We start from the raw sequence: 17,133 nt of genomic DNA, 5'->3' as shown, positions 1-17,133 counted from the left end.
TTTGTCGTAATCTGTAATTTTTATGTATTTCTGTGGTATTGGTTGTAATTTCTCTTTCATTTCTGATTTTATGTCCTCTGTTTTTTCTTTATTAGTCTGGCTAACGGCTTAATAAATTTATCTTTTCAAAGCATTAGCTCTTAGTCACATTGATCTTTTCTATTCATTTTTAGTCTCTATTTCATTTATTTATACTCTAATTTTTATTATTTCCTTTCTTCTACTCATTTTGGGCTTTGTCCTTCTTTTTCTAGTTTCTTTAGCTGTGAGGTTAGATTGTTTGAGATTTGTTTGTTTCTTGAGGTACACTTGTATCTCTCTAAACTTCCCTCTTAGAACTACTTTTGTTGCATTCCACAGATTTTGGACCATTGGTTTTCATTTTCATTTGTCTCCATGTTTTTGTTGTTTCTTCTTTGATTTTTTCATTGACTCATTGGTTGTTTAGTAGCATCTTGTTTTGCAAACTTCATGTATTTGTTTTTTTCTTTCAGTTTTTTTTTCATAATAATTGATTTCTAGTTCATACTGTTGTAGTTAAAAAAGATGTTGATATGATTTCAGTCTTCTCAAATTTATTTAAAGACTTATTTTGGCCTAATGTGACCTATCCTGGAGAATGTTCTGTGTGTACTTGAAAAGAATGTATTCTGCTGTTTTGGGGTGGAATGTTCTGTTAAGTCCATCTGGTCTAATGTGTTGTTCAAAGACACTGTTTCCTTATTGATTTTCTTTCTGGATGACCTATCCATTAATGCAAGTGGGGTATTGGAATATTTAAGTTCTGTACTATTTTTGTGTTACTATAAATTCCTCCATTTATGTCTGTTAATATTTGCCTTATATCTTTAGGTGCTCCTGTATTGGGTGCATAGATATTTACAACTGTTATAGCCTCTTGTTAGAGTGATCTCTTTATTATTATGTAAAGCCCTTTTTTGTCCTTTTACAGTTTTTGTTTTTAAGTCTGTGTTATTTGATATGAGTGCTACCTCAGCTTTTTTTTTTCCTCCTTCATTTGCATCGAATATCTTTCATAATCCCTTCACTTTGTCTGTATTGTCTTTAGGTCTGAAATGAGTCTTGTAGGCAGCATATAGATGAGTATTGTTTTTTTGTTTTTAAAATTTTAATTTATTTTTAAAATTCAAGTATAACATACAGTATAATATTAGTTTTCATGTGTACAATATAATGATTTAATAATTCTGTACATTACTCTGCGCTCATCACAGTAACTGTACTCTTAATTCCCATCACCTACTTTACCCATCTACCCCTCCCACCTCCCCTCTGGAAACCACCAGTTCTCTATATTTAAGAGTCTGGTTTTTCGTTTTTTTCCTTTGTACATTAATTTTGTTTCTTAAATTCCACATATGACATCAGCTGTACTGAATAAAAAGCTTTTGCACAGTGAAGGAAATCATCAATCATCAACAAAACAAAACACAATCTACTAAATGGGAGAAGATATTTGCAAATTATATATTTGATAAAAGGTTAGTATATGAAATATATAAAAAACTAGTACAACTCCACACCAACCCCTCCCCCCCAAATAATACAATTAAAAATGGGCAGAGGACCTGAAGAGACATTTTTCTTTTTTTTTTTTTTTTAACGTTTGTTCATTTTTGAGACAGAGAGAGACAGAGCATGAATGGGAGAGGGTCAGAGAGAAGGGAGACACAGAATCCAAAACAGGCTCCAGGATCTGAGCTGTCAGCACAGAGCCCGGCCCGGGGTTCAAACTCACAGACCGAGAGATCATGACCTGAGCTGTAGTCGGACGCTCAACCGACTGAGCCACCCAGGTGCCCCTGAATAGACATTTTTCTAAAGAAGACATACAGATGGCCAACAAACAAATGAAAAGTGCTCAACATCACTAGTCATCAGGATGTGCAAATCAAAACCACAATGAGATCACCTCACAATTGTCAGAATGGCTTAAATAAAAAACACAAGAAATAACAAATGTTGGCGAGGATGTGGAGAGAAAGGAACCTTGTGCACTGTTAATGGGAATGCAAGCTAGTACAGCCACTGTGGAAAAGAGTATGGACGTTTCTCAGAAATTAAAAGTAGAAATACTGTAGGATCCAGTAATTCCATTGATGGGTACTTACCCAAAGAAAACAAAACACTAATTTAAAAAGATATATGTATTCCTGTGTTTATTATAGCATTATTTACAGTTAAAGTAATTATTGATAGGTATGTACTTCTTGCCATTTTGTTCATTGTATTCTAGTTTCTTTATAGTTCATCTCTGTTTCTTTTTTGCTCTCTCCCCTGTGATTTTATGGTTTTCTTTAGTGTTAAATTTGGGATTCTTTCTTTATTTTTAGTGTATCTATTGTGCATCTTTGGTTTGTTGTTGCCATGGAGTTTATATATAATACTGTATATAAGTCTGTATTGAGTTAATGTTTGTTTAAGTTCAAACACATTATAAAAGCACTACAGGGGCGCCTGGGTGGCTCAGTCGGTTAAGCGTCCAACCTCGTCTCAGGTCATGATCTCGTGGTTTGTGCGTTCGAGCCGTGCGTCGGGCTCTGTGCTGACAGCTCAGAGCCTGGAGCCTGCTTCAGATTTTGTGTCTCCGTCTCTCTCTGCCCCTTCCCCACTTGTGCTCTCGCTATCAAAAATAAATAAAAAATGTAAAAAAAAAAATAAAAAAGCACTACATTTTTACTCAAGTTTTATGCATATATCATATTTTACATCTCTTAATTTTGTATATACCTTCACCAACCTTTGTATGTATAATTGATTTCACTACTTTTGTGTTTTAATCTTCCACCAGCTTTGAAAGTGATTGATTTACTATCTTGACTATATGTTTATTTTTGCTAGTAAAAGTTTTTTCTTTTATAGTTTTCTTCTAGTTATGGCCTTTTCTTTCTACTTAAAAGAGTTCCCTTAATATTTCTTACAAGGCTGGTTCAGAGGTGATGAACTCTTTTTTAATTAACTTTTATTTGTCTGGGAAACTCTTTATCTTTCCTTTAGTTCTGAATGATCACCTTGCCTGGTAGAGTATTCTTGGTTGTAGTATTCTTCATTGTAGAGTGTTCTTAGTTTTTCTTCTTTTCAGCGCTTTGAATATATCCTGCCATTCTCTATTGGCCTGCAAAAGTTTCTGCTGAAATAAGCAGCTGATAACCTTATGGAGTTTCTCTTGTATGTAACCATTTTCTTTGGCTGCTTTTATGATTCTCTCTTTATCTTTAATTTTTGCCATTTTCATTGTTGTGCGTCTTGGTGTGGACCTCCTTGGGTTCATCTTGTTTGGGGCTTTCTTTGCTTCCTGGGCCTGGATATCTGTTTTCCTTCCCCATGTTAGGGAGGTTTTTAGGTAATATTTCTTCAAATAAGTTTTCTATTCTCTTCTCTCTCTTCTTCTTCTAGGATCCTTATCATGTGAATGTTACTGTGCTTGATGATATCACAGAGATCCCTTAACCTAGCTTCATTTTTTATGACTTTTTTCCTTTATGCTGTTCAGTTTGGATGCTTTCCATTATTGTATCTTCCAACTAGCTGATTCGTTCTTTATCCTCTAATCTGCTGTTGGGTCTCTCTAATGTATTTTTCTTTTCAGTTATTGTGTTTTTCACCTCTGATTGGTTATTTTTTATACTTTCTATCTCTTTGTTGAAGTTCTCAATGACTTCATTCACTCTTCTCTCAGTTTCTGGTGAGCATCTTTGTGAGCATTACTTTGAACTCTTAATTGGGCATATTGCTTGTCTCTGTTTTGTTTAGCTCTTTTGCTGTGTAATTTTGTCTTATTCTTTCATTTGGGACGTATTCTTCTGTCTTCTTATTTTCTCTAATTCTCTTGTGTTTGTTTCTTTGTATTAGGTAGGTCAGCTGTATCTCTTGGTCTTGATAGTGGTGGCCTTGTATATAGAACGGGTCCTGTGGTACTTTGCAGTGCAGTCCCCTCTGATCACAAGAACCAGGTGCCCTGGGGTTTCCAGGGGCTTCCCGGTGTGGGCTGTGTGTACCCTCCTTTGTGGTTGAGCTATGACCTGTGTGGCTGTGCTAGGGGGTGTACTCATCCTGGGTGTATGCATTGGGCTAGGTGTGGTGGGCTGGGTGCTGCTTTGGAAGTGTGCCTGCTAGGGCTGGCTGGTTGGTTGGGGCAGGTTGTAGGAGTACTCTAGGCAGAGCATGCTGGCAGATGGAGTGTCAGGACTGGCTCTGGAAAGCTTCTGGCTATCTAGGATAGGGGAAAGCAAGAAAAAATGGTGCTGGCCAGGACTTTTGTTGACAGAGAATGCTCCTGCAAATCCCTGCCTCTCTGGCACACATTCTAAAATTAGTGTATCTTCTTCAGATATATCTTAGGCTGTTTTCAATCTGCTTCTTTTATGCTGTGTCTTGAGCTGAGTTATTTGGCACACTGGCTCTGTAAGGGCAGAAACTCACTTTTCTATAGCCTCTGGCTACCTTGGAGTTAAGCCCAGCTGATTTTTAAAGCCATATATTATGGGGACTCACTTTCTCAGTGCAGGTCTCCAGGGCTGGGGGTGTCTAGTGTGGGGTCTGATCTCCTTGCTCCTCCTGTTTGTGGGTAGCCAGGCCAAGGGTTTGGTTCCCTGTCAAGTCTCTGCCCTTCCTACCCTTTTCAGTTTGATCATCTCTATGGTTAGCTGTGGAAGATGTGTTCTGCCAGTCTTCATGTTGTTTTCAGAGTGAATTGCAGTGCATATTGTTGACCTTGTTGTTTCTGTTAAAGGAGGTAAGGGTCAGGATCCTTGTACTCTACTATCTTTCCTACTTTACATAGCTTTATAGTAAGTTTTGAAATTGGGTAATGTAAGTCCTCTAACTTTATTTTTCTTTAAAAATATTTTTGGTGAGCCTCTTCCGATTCTGTGTCTCTCTCTCTCTCTCTCTCTCTCTTTCTCTCTTTCTCTTTCTCTGCCCCTCCCCTGCTCACACTCTCAAATATAAATAAACATTATATTTTTGGTGGTATTATTTCTTTGATGTCATACAAATTTTAGAAGGCAGTCAGTTTCTACCAATAAGCCTGCTGTGATTTGGGTTATGTTCACATTGTATCTTTATGGATCAGTTTGGGAAGAATTGGATCAGTAACATTTGTTTTCCAGATCCATGAAGATGGTATGTTTCACTTTTTATTTAGGTCTTCTTTGTCTTAGCAGTATTTTGTAAAGTTTTTAGCATACATGTCTTATACGTAATTTAAGTTTATCTTCCTAATGTAAAAGGCATTTAAACAAATTATATTTCCATTGATTGCTAACATGTAGAAAGAAAATTGCTGTTAGACTTTTTTTTTTTTTTTTGTAGATTCCTTAGGGTTTTGTGAAAAAAGACCATTTCACTTCTTCCTTTCTAATCTGTATGTTTTTTTCTATTTTTCTGTGAATATTTTCTATTTTTATGCTATTTCTATTTATTTTTTCCCTTGTTCAACTTATTGAGAGTACTAGGACCAACTTCTAGGAAAAGCATTCAGTCTTTCCCCATTATATATGTCATCAATTGTAGGTTTACTGTAGATGTACTTAATTAGGTTGAGGATATTCCCTTCTGTTCCTTCTATTCCTAGTTTGCAGAACAGCTTTTATTTCCCTCATGAATTAATGTTTAATTTGTCAGTTTCTTTTTCTGTATATATTAAGATAATTCTAGGAGTTGTGTTTTCTTTTTTTAAGATGGTAAATTACAGTGATTGATTTTTTAAAATATTTTTTTAATGTTTATTTATTTTTGACAGAGAGAGTGAGATCGAGTGCAAGCCGGGGAGGGACAGAGAGAGAGGGAGGCACAGAATCCCAAGCAGATTCCAGGCTCTGAGCTGTCAGCACAGAGCCTGATGTGGGGCTTGAACCCACGAACTGTGAGATCATGACCTGAGCTGAAGTCAGATGCTCATCTGACTGAGCCACCCAGGCACCCCAGAGATTGATTTTTAAATGTTAAATTCACTTTGCTCAGATAAACTCCACTTGATAATGATTTTTTTTTTTAAATATATTGCTGGATTGGGCTTGCTACATTCATAAAAGATAGTTCCTTAAAGTTGTCTTATGTCTTTGGTTTTGGTATCTGGGTAATAATACTGGTTTTATACAGTGAGACCTTTTTCTCAATTTTATGCAACAATTTATATAGAACTGGTGCTATTTCTTCTCTAAATTTGGTAAAATTCATCAATGGGCCTAGAGTTTTGGTTGTAGTTTTAGGGTTTTTCTTTTGTTTCTGTTTTTGTTTTGGTGAAAGGTTCCAATTTTTTTTTTTTCCAATATATGAAATTTATTGTCAAATTGGTTTCCATACAACACCCAGTGCTCATCCCAAAAGGTGCCCTCCTCAATACCCATCACCCACCCTCCCCTCCCTCCCACCCCCTATCAACCCTCAGTTTGTTCTCAGTTTTGTTTTTTTTTTTATTTTTATTTATTTATTTTTTTTAATTTATTTTTTTTTTCAACGTTTATTTATTTTTGGGACAGAGAGAGACAGCGCATGAACGGGGGAGGAGCAGAGAGAGAGGGAGACACAGAATCGGAAACAGGCTCCAGGCTCTGAGCCATCAGCCCAGAGCCCGACGCGGGGCTCGAACTCACGGACCGCGAGATCATGACCTGGCTGAAGTCGGACGCTTAACCGACTGCGCCACCCAGGCACCCCAGTTTTTAAGAGTCTCTTATGCTTTGGCTCTCTCCCACTCTAACCTCTTTTTTTTTTTTTTTTTTCCTTCCCCTCCTCCATGGGTTTCTGTTAAGTTTCTCAGGATCCACATAAGAGTGAAAACATATGGTATCTGTCTTTCTCTGTATGGCTTATTTCACTTAGCATCACACTCTCCAGTTCCATCCACGTTGCTACAAAGGGCCATATTTCGTTCTTTCTCATTGCCATGTAGTACTCCATTGTGTATATAAACCACAATTTCTTTATCCATTCATCAGTTGATGGACATTTAGGCTCTTTCCATAATTTGGCTATTGTTGAGAGTGCTGCTATAAACATTGGGGTACAAGTGCCCCTATGCATCAGTACTCCTGTATCCCTTGGGTAAATTCCTAGCAGTGGTATTGCTGGGTCATAGGGTAGGTCTATTTTTAATTTTCTGATGAACCTCCACACTGCTTTCCAGAGTAACAATGAAACAACAGAAAGACAAATAAAGAAACTGATCCCATTCACAGTTGCACCAAGAAGCATAAAATACCTAGGAATAAATCTAACCAAAGATGTAAAAGATCTGTATGCTGAAAACTATAGAAAGCTTATGAAGGAAATTGAAGAAGATATAAAGAAATGGAAAGACATTCTCTGCTCATGGATTGGAAGAATAAATATTGTCAAAATGTCAATACTACCCAAAGCTATCTACACATTCAATGCAATCCCAATCAAAATTGCACCAGCATTCTTCTCGAAACTGGAACAACCAAATTTTGAATTAAACAATTTTAATTGATCCAGAGCTGTAGAGCTATTCAGGTTTTCTGTTTCTTTGTCCATTTTTGAAATTGTCATTCAAAAAATTTGTCCGTTTAGACTAAGTTATTGGATTTATTTGGAAAAATTGTTCATAGTATTCGCTCATTATTCTTTTAGTTTTTATAAGATCTGCAATCATGTCCCTCCTTTCATGATTGATAATGGTAATTTGTGTTTTTCTCTAAACATTTTTGATCACTCTAAATAGATTATTATCAGTTTTATTGATATTTTCAAAAAGTAGCTTTGGGTTCGTTGATTTCACTAGCTTTTCTTTGTATTTAATTTCATTGATTTCCATTCTTTCTTACTATTACATTTATTTACTCGGGGTCCACTTTGTTCTTCTTTACATGATGCTTCAAGTAGAAGCTTAGACCATTGATTTGGGACCTTTCTCCTTTTCTGATACAAGCATTTAAAGCAGTACATTTCCTTTTAAGCACTAATGTAGCTGCATCCCCCAAATTTTGATATTTTGCTATCCTTTTCATTCAGTTCAACATATTTAAAAAATTTCTTTGTAATTTAAAAGTGTTTTGTTTAGTTTTCAAATATTTGGAAATTTTCTGGCTATCTTTCTGTTAATGATTTCTGATTCACTTTTGTGTGATTTTAGTTTTAGGCAGTAATAGATGACAGTGGGGCTGCTCAATTTGAGTGAGGGCATGCTGGTAGGATGGGAGAAAGGGGCTAGAAGGCCACCTACTCATGGAGGCGCTCTGCCTTTCCTTTATGAATCCTGAGGGGGCTCTGAGGTGTCTCTGTGTTTGTTATGGTATGTGGCCTAAAACCACTGCTATAGATTATGTAGTACATTTGATCAGGTGAAAATGATGCTAAGTTGACAAAAGTACTTGGAGGAAAGCAACGAACGAGTACATTGTTCAGTGCTTGTCTCAGACTAAGCACTTAATGAGATTTGCTGTATCATTCAAATACTCAAATAAATGATACCTTAGTAGAAATATACAGGGGTGCCTGGGTGGCTCAGTCAGTTAAGTGTCCGAGCTGAAGTCAGTTAAGTGACCTTCAGCTCAGGTCATGATCTCACGCTTTGTGACTTTGAGCCCCATGTTGGGCTCTGTGCTGACAGCTCAGAGCCTGGAGCCTGTTTCAGATTCTGTGTCTCCCTCTTTCTCTGCCCCTCCCCTCCTCACACTCTGTCTCTCTCTCTCTCTCTCTCTCTCTCTCAAAAATAAATAAAAATAAAAAATAAAATAAAATAAAAGAAATCTACATTATGCAGTATAAATTGAAAATTAGTACCAAGATGGTAAAAAACCAGAAATGTTTGTCTAGTCCAGGTGATAGTATTTAGACCTATACACACTTTCCAGGAATACATAATTTCATTGTTTCTTAGGGTGAGATTTTTGCATGAATTATATCATTTTATTATTTCCCTTACAGCTCTATTCACTATTGAGGATAAAACAGTATAAAGCAAATAGTTTCTGTTAAATAAGAAAATTATTTGGGCCTTTAACAAAATTCTTAGAACTAAGTAAAATGGTAAAGTTAGTGCCTATTGTTACGCTTGTAAATATATTATTAAGTGGGCATAGAGGTGATTCCTAAATGCCTTCACTTCGTTTAAAGTGGGGATCAGAAAATTGTGGTATTTACATTTTTAAAGAGTTGTAAGAAAAAAAAAAAAAAGAAGAATCTGTATCAGAGGTTGTGTGGTCTGCAAAGCTTACTGTCTGGCCCAAGGGAAAGCTTGCTGATTCCTAACTTAGAGTCTAAGAAGCAGTTCTTATTTATTTATTTATTTATTTATTTATTTATTTATTTATTTAAAATGTTTTTTATTTATTTTTGAGACAGAGAGAGACAGCATGAGCAGGGGAGGGGCAGAGAGAGAGGGAGACACAGAATCTGAAACAGGCTCCAAGCTGTCAGCACAGAGCCAGATGTGGGGCTCGAACCCACAGACTGTGAGATCATGACCTGAGCTGAAGTCAGACGCTCAACCGACTGAGCCACCCAGGCACCCCAAAGCAGTTCATATTTAAAAAGGATTGGTTTTGCCCTTACAGATCTCTTCAAAAAGGAAAGGATGATAACAGTGACTGATGACATGGCATCGTTCTTATCCTTTCTTATCTTATCCAAGGCATCTGGTTTCAGAATCTTCTGTACTGTGACTCCTGAATATTTAAATGAGGGAATTTGGCTTCAGTCTCTATTTGAAAACCACCCTTATGCAGAGGAGATTGATAATGAGCAAACTGCCCATTTATTTTTCAAGAGAAGTATTCTTTAGAGTAATCATTTTACATTTGAGTTTGTACTATATAAAGGTTACATGTTAATTTTTATAGGTAGGTTCATTTTTAAAGTTTCTTCAGATCACTTATGTTTTGAGTTTTATATATTCAGATTAATTTTATATTGACCTATATATTTTTGCAGGATGATTGTCTTTTGAAAGTGTGGTATCCTATGACTGGCTGGAAATCCTCAATTATACCTCAGGATCATCATGAGGTGAAAAGGAGACAGGCGTCTACCCAGTTTTCCTTTGTTTATTTGGCACATCCTCGAGCTGTGTCAGGTTTTTCATGGCGTAAAACTAGCAAGTATATGCCCAGGTTAGACAAATGCGTCCTATAACTTTGGTTTGTTTGCTTATGTATTTGTAAAAATAATGAAAACAAAGGTCTTTTTACTGCTCTGACTGGTGAAATTGAAGAGCATAGGCTCTGGGTGTTAACTGCCTGAATTCAAATCCTGTTGTTGTTATTTGCTTTGTGAGCTTTTGCCTAAATTTCTTAAGCTCTCTATACCTCAGTTTTCTTCTCTGTAGGTAATAGTACCTAACTCAGAGAGTGGTAGTGAGACTCAATGTGTTAGTGTATGTAAATATTGATTGAAAGTGTTTGCATGTAGTATGTGCTTAGGCAGTGTTAGCTGATATTGTTAGTGGTAGCAGCAGTAGTAAAAGATTCCAGGAAGGAAATGTTTGCAGGTAACAGAAAAGCACACTTTGAAGAAAAATAAAACATGGTAGTAAACAGTCAGTAATACACATGGTAGGAAAGCATATCATACACAGTGAATAAAGTATCTAGGTTTTTCTTAGGGCCATGTACAGGGCCTTCTCAAAGAATTTAATATTATAAATTTTTGTCACTATTCAGCATCTCTGAAAAGTATTTAGAAAATTAAACAAACTGTAGAACAGCTCATACAAATGATTCCTGTATCATATATATAATTATAAAACAACTTGCTTAGAAATCTGTATTTATATTTGAAGGAAGGTTATTTCATCTGTGAACTGTTTACACCTGATGGGAAATATAGCACACATTATAGAGGTGTTCAGTGAATGGAGAATTCATACATTTTTTAAAAAATGTTTATTTTTGAGAGAGAGAGAGAGAGAGAGAGAGAGAGCGAGAGCGAGCATGAACAGGGGCAAGTCAGAGAGAGCAGGAGACACAGAATCTGAAGCAGGCTCCAGGCTCTGAGCAGTCAGCACAGAGCCCAATGCGGGGCTCGAACTGAAACTGTGAGATCATGACCTGATTTGAAGTCGGATGCTTCACTGACTGAGTCACCCAGGTGCCCCAAGAGAATTCGTACATTTTTGAAATCTAAATAAAAAGTTTATTCTGCTTATTTGCATCTATTGAAAACATTTGCAAAATACTTCCTTTGAGTCAGATTCTGTGTAAGCATGTTTTTTTAAAGGGAGAGTGATTTTTTGTTATTTTATAATGAACAGTTAAGTCACTTTAGCTGCTTGATGCTGTAACATTTTTGGTTATTTTAACTTAATGGAAGTTGATTTATAGTTTGAAATTGTATTATCCTTGAAGTTTTATTTTGAAGATGCTCATTTGTTACCTGTTTACAATCTTTTAGATGGTAAGGATGATACAAGATGATATAAGTACTCCCATAAGCCATACAGTTTAATTACATTTAATGATGTTTTAATATGGTCATTCTGTAATTTTCAATGATTAGGTTTTCTCTTGCTGTTTGTTTAGAAGATATTAATATTTCTGCAGAGCTCAGTTGTCAAGCAGCATGTGTATAATTGGGCATCAATATCTGTTTCCTTTGTCAAGACTGTTTCCTAGTTTTTATGGTGTTCACATTCACAGTGTACTGTGTATGATTTCAAGCTCTTTGACCACTCTTGCTCCATACACTGTAATTTCTAAGCAATTGGAAGCATACTATACTGTTATTTAGCTTAGCTGTTCAAGACATGATTTTATTGAGTTACGGTGTCAGGGAGAGCTAGGTTCTTTGTATTTTATGGTAACTGCAGCCCTATATTTAGCCTTCCACCTTGCAGGTATGAACAGGTAATAAATGGGATTGGGTAAGACTGTGAAATAGCCTGTGTAAATCCATTACCATTACTGGAAAAATAACTACTCTTGGTGCACTGATGCTATTTTTATTTGTGAAGAACCAAATATTAATAGCATTTAATCAGTGGCACTGATTTTGTTTCTTTCTCTTTGTCATTAGAGGTTCTGTCTGTAATGTGTTATTAACTTCATGCCATGATGGTGTCTGCCGACTCTGGGCAGAAACCTTATTACCAGAAGATTGTCTTTTGGGTGAGCAGATTTGTGAGACTACCACTTCTAGTGTTGCCAGCAACCTCACTCATGCTGGAAGACACAAAGATAGAATTCAGCATGCTCTTGAGGTACTGTATTATTTAAAATGGTAAATAAATTTTGAAGTTATGTGAGTTTAATGGGAATTTATAAGCTAAAATGAAGATAGTGCACATGGTACATATAATGATGAAATTAATAATAAGTAATTCTCACTAATTTGTTTTATGCTTGAAGACTGCTCATTTTATGCCACTTAAAAGCCCAATACAATAGTAATGATCTTAAACATGTAGTCCAGGTGAATAGTATAATTTTAATTTTTTCATTTTGCATGTCACATATGAAAATCTATTGGGATAAGCAGTTTTGATTAGTAAAACACATAAAGATCTCTGAAATTAGTTGTAATTAAAAAATGTTTTGCTTTTGTTTATGAGGATTAAAATTTACTTTTGTGTTATAATTAAAAATGCCTATTTGATTCTTAAGAATAAAGACGGTGAGATATTAAACACAAGTCAACTTTTGTATAATTGCTTTATAATTTTTATGGCTTCATATTAGGAAAGTGAAATAATTTTTCTAATTTTTAAATGCAGCATATATGAAATAAAAGTGCTTCCTATAAAATTAGATTATTTATAATATAAACTTTGTGTCCATTATGACTAGGGAAAAAAGTGAGATAAACACATTTTTGAAAATTACCAGAAATTTATTAAAACAAACCTCGATTATTAACATTTTCTTACTTTTTGCATGCGACTTTTTACTATACAAAGAATATGTGTTATTTTAAAATTAGAGAAAATGTGGAATTTATAATCCAGTTACTCCAGTTATGTGTGTATGTGTATATTTTTTTTTGTATTTACAAGATTGAGATAATATTATACACTAAGGTTTTATAACTTGCTTTTTTATGCTTAATGTGTTATAAGCATCTCTCTACATTACTAATTGTGTTTTTACATTTTGTATTTACATGAACAGTTTCATGGTTGTGTAGCCAAAATGCTTTGCTGTTTTAGCAAGCAGAAATATTTTCTGGGGTTTGATAGACTGAGGGTGTGCTTCTTTAAAGTTTTATATAAAGTAGGCTTCTTCTGATACTATCTGTGATTGGGCAGTATTTATACATTTTTTTCTTCCAAAATTCAAAACATAAATGAAATTAAAAGGTCAGAACAGTTAAAGTTGTATTTTGTTTTAATATTTATTGAAATTTAACAAGACAGAGTACTTAATTTACTGCATGTTTGTGGTCATTTATATATACCTATGTAACATTTTATCTTTAAATTACAGATGAACTTTTGGAGCCTAAGTGCTTTGAGACATCTTTGTATCTACCTCCATGTTACCTTATATATTGCTTTTCAGGTGTTAAATTGAATTATTAATTGCTACATAAAATAAAAGCAAAAATATAAACATATGTAATGAGTAATTTGACAGATTTTTGCAACCTTTTAGTAATGTTATTAATAGTTAAAAATTGTTTTTAACAGAAAAAGCTTAATTGTCTGATCCATAAGCTTACCTTGCTTTCTGACATCCTTTCATATGAAACTCCTAATTGCGAGGTCTATATAATTCTTTATATACTTAAATTATACATTTTGTTCCTAGGAGAAAATAATCAACCAGCCTTGCCAATATAATTTAAAATAATAAGATAGAGGACACACCATAGACCTAATACTGTTTTTCATATGAAAAGGGGTAAGGGTTGTGGAAATTGAAAGGAAGGACCAGATATATTACTTTAATTCAGAAAGAATTGAGAGGACACCACATTTTGTTTAACTGTGTGGAACAAAGGAATAGAATTGGAAATTATTGTAAATCATGGTATTGGGGTTTGGGTAAGTGATAGGATAAGGAAGTACTGTGAATTGGGGTTATGGTGTAGAGATCTTTTCTTTTTAAAATAGTTCAGGGGCACCTGGGAGGCTTATTCAGTTAAGCGTCTGACTCTTGATTTCCATTCAGGTCATGATACTGTGGTTCATGGGTTTGAGCCCCATATGGGGCTCTGCACAGGGAGGAGCCTGCTTGGCATTCTGTCTGTCTGTCTCTCTCTCTGCCCCTCCCCGGTTTGCACTCTCTCTCTCAAAATAAATAAAAATAAATTTTATTTTTTGTAAATGTTTTATTTATTTTTAAAAGAGAGAGTGCGATTGGGGGAGGGGCAGAGAGAGGGAGACAGAATCTGAAGCAGGCTTCAGGCTCTGAGCTGTCAGCACAGAGCCTGATGTGGGGTTCGAACTCAAGAACTGCGAGATAATCACCTGAGCCAAGGTCTGATGCTTAACCTACTGAGCCACTTAGGTGCCCCTAAAAATAAACTTTAAAAAATAAAGTAAAATAAAATAGTTCAGATGATTGAGGATGCTAGTGGAGAATTGTTATCATATAGATACACCTCAATTTAAAGAAATCCCATAGGTCAACACTTTTTGTGAGATATTTCTTGGCTACACCTACCTAAGTAAATTCTCCTTATTCTGTATTTTTGTACTCTATTTTTTTTTCTTTATAATAGGGATTGTATATGATTTGCCTGTAACCATGTAGTTAGTTGTAAGTGAGAATTTTAGGGAGAAATACTTTTCTTCCTGATAGGAAGATTCAGAATTTTTTGTTTTGTTTTGTTTTGACTAGTAAATTTTATCTCAGTAGTGGGATATCCTGAAAAACCTAGACTTGGGACTCCTAATCTTTTCTCTTTAAAAAATGTTTACTTATTTATTTTGAGAGAAAAGAGCGTGTGTGCTAGCAGAGGGAGGGGAAGAGGGAGAGGGAAACAGAGAATCCCAAGTAGGCTGTGTGCTGTCATTGTAGAGCCCGGTGCAGGGCTTGATCCCATGAACCATGAGATCATGACATTAGCCGAAATCACTAGTTGGCTGCTTAACTGAGCCACCCATGCACCCTGGGACTCCTGATCTTAATAGAAATTTCTATAGATAGGGGCGCCTGGGTGGCTCAGTCAGTTGAGCGACCAACTTTGGCTCAGGTCATGATCTCATGGTTTGTGAGCTTGAGTCCCACATCGGGCTCTGTGCTGACAGCTCAGAGCCTGGAGCCTGCTTCTGATTCTGTGTCTCCCTCTCTCTCTGCCCCTAACCCACTTTCATTCTGTCTCTGTCTTTCTCAAAAAAAAAATTAAAAAAAAGAAATTTCTGTAGATGAGTATTTTTGCCTTGTACTCTTGTATTCTGCCTTGTACTATAAAATTTACAAAAACTGGGGTGAATATATTAGAATTTTTCAGTTGAAGTTAAGAAAGTTTCCTTTAAAGTGTTCAGATTTTACAGAGAGGAAAATTATAAAATCCTTAATAATCAAAAATACTTTGATCAGCATTTATTAGACTTTTCAGAGTTGGATTTAGCAATTATTTTTCTATTTTAGACAATACACCATTTGAAAAATTTAAGAAAAGGACAGAGGAGGTCTTCTGTTCTTGTAACTCACACAGAATTAATGCCTGACCAGATGGCAACACATGAAGTTCAGAGACACATTTCCCACCATGCAAATGCACTGTGTCATTTCCACATTGCAGCAAGCATCAATCCTGCCACAGGTAAGTAATAGTAAAGCTTTATTTCCTATAAATATGCTGAAATGAGATAAATAAATAGAAAAGTGAGACTACTTTTAGAACTCCCATATTTTATGTTAATACTCCGTGTTTCCTTTAAAAATACTTCTTAATTCATTAGGAAGATAATATAAAGTGCCATTTCTTAAATTGAGACTAAGTGATTCTTAGGAAACAACTTCAAATAAGTATTTTTGGGACACCTCTGTTTGTCTAGTATATAGCAAGGGTTCTACATAAATTAGAGCTTTAGTTGAACCTGGGAGCACAAGTGGTAGCAGTGTAATTGGAGTGATTTCCCTGCTTTTTATATTTTCACTATTAATCTTCTCAACTCTTCTTTGTAACTTAATCTAAATATATTTTTTACATAGTTTTCTTTATATTTCAGCATATCTTGTTTTCTGCTCCCATAGACTTTCTTCTCCTACACTAAGGAAAGATATTTTTTCTTCTAACCTCGGTATTTTCTTTTTGCCCATTTCCTGCTATGAGGTTGAGAAGTGTTTTTGAGGCAAGTTGTGTTGGCCAAAGCATGTTTGAAAACTTCTATTTAAGGGCATTATTTTCTTTGTGCATGAAAATCATATGAGAAGGCCCATAGATAATTTCATATTACATTGCTGGTAGAACTAACTACATTTGTATAAAGTTACAGACATATTTTATTGGAATGGAAATCGATATATTGCTTCCGAGTGCAGAATTTATTTTTTAAGTTTTTTTTTTATGTTTATTTTTGAGAGAGAGAGACAGAGCGTGAACAGGGGAGGGGCAGAGATAGAGAGGAATACACAGAATCTGAGGCTCCAGGCTCTGAGCTGTCAGCACAGAGCAAGACACGGGTCTCGAACCCATGGACAGTAAGATCATGGAAGTCAGACACTTAACGTTTAACTGCCTGAACCACCCAGGCGCCCTAGAGGAGTTTAAATGTCTGTTATATAGACATGATATTTAGTAAACACAGTTCCAAAAAAGGTGATCTTTAGGACCCTCCCCCCTACATTGTAACAGTGGCTCTGCATATGTGCTGTCCAGTATAGTAGCCACTAGCCATGTGTAGCTCTTTAAGCACTTGAATTATGGCTAGCCCATATTTAGAGTTATGCTGTAAAATACATACTGGATTTCTAAGACTTAGTACAATAAAAGAATATAAAATCTTTATTTCATATTGATTACCTGTTGAGATGATAATATTTTATGTATATTGGGTGAAATAAAATATTAAAATTGTTTATTTCTTTTACCTTTTATAATGCAGTTACTAAAATAAAAATTACCTATGTGCCTTGCATTTGTGGTTTGCATTATTTCTCTTGGATAGTGTTTTGCTAGCTGGTTAAACATTATTTTGCTTACTGATCTCACATCTTAATTGTATTCTAAGATCATCTTTATAATATTAACTTATTTTCAGAA

The 17,133-nt window shown here is 35.3% G+C and overlaps 1 protein-coding gene across 5 annotated transcripts in view; it reads left to right on the top strand.

Moving 5' to 3' along the window:
• DMXL2 (Dmx like 2) overlaps window positions 1–17,133 on the top strand; it is a 153,457-nt gene that overhangs the window by 51,727 nt on the left and 84,597 nt on the right. For all 5 annotated transcript variants that reach the window (XM_086710686.1, XM_025919826.2, XM_025919824.2 and 2 more), the window contains 3 exons: window positions 9,919–10,097; window positions 11,998–12,181; window positions 15,516–15,690. In XM_086710686.1, coding sequence (XP_086566812.1) covers window positions 9,919–10,097; window positions 11,998–12,181; window positions 15,516–15,690 — 538 coding nt within the window. The remainder of the gene's footprint in view (window positions 1–9,918; window positions 10,098–11,997; window positions 12,182–15,515; window positions 15,691–17,133) is intronic.

The sequence above is a fragment of the Puma concolor genome, chromosome B3 (genome assembly GCF_028749965.1).
Source record: "Puma concolor isolate L17-30 chromosome B3, mPumCon1.1.hap2, whole genome shotgun sequence".
Taxonomy (NCBI): domain Eukaryota; kingdom Metazoa; phylum Chordata; class Mammalia; order Carnivora; family Felidae; genus Puma; species Puma concolor.
The sequence above is the reverse complement of the archived record's forward strand: the minus strand, read 5'-3'. Positions and strand labels throughout refer to the sequence as shown.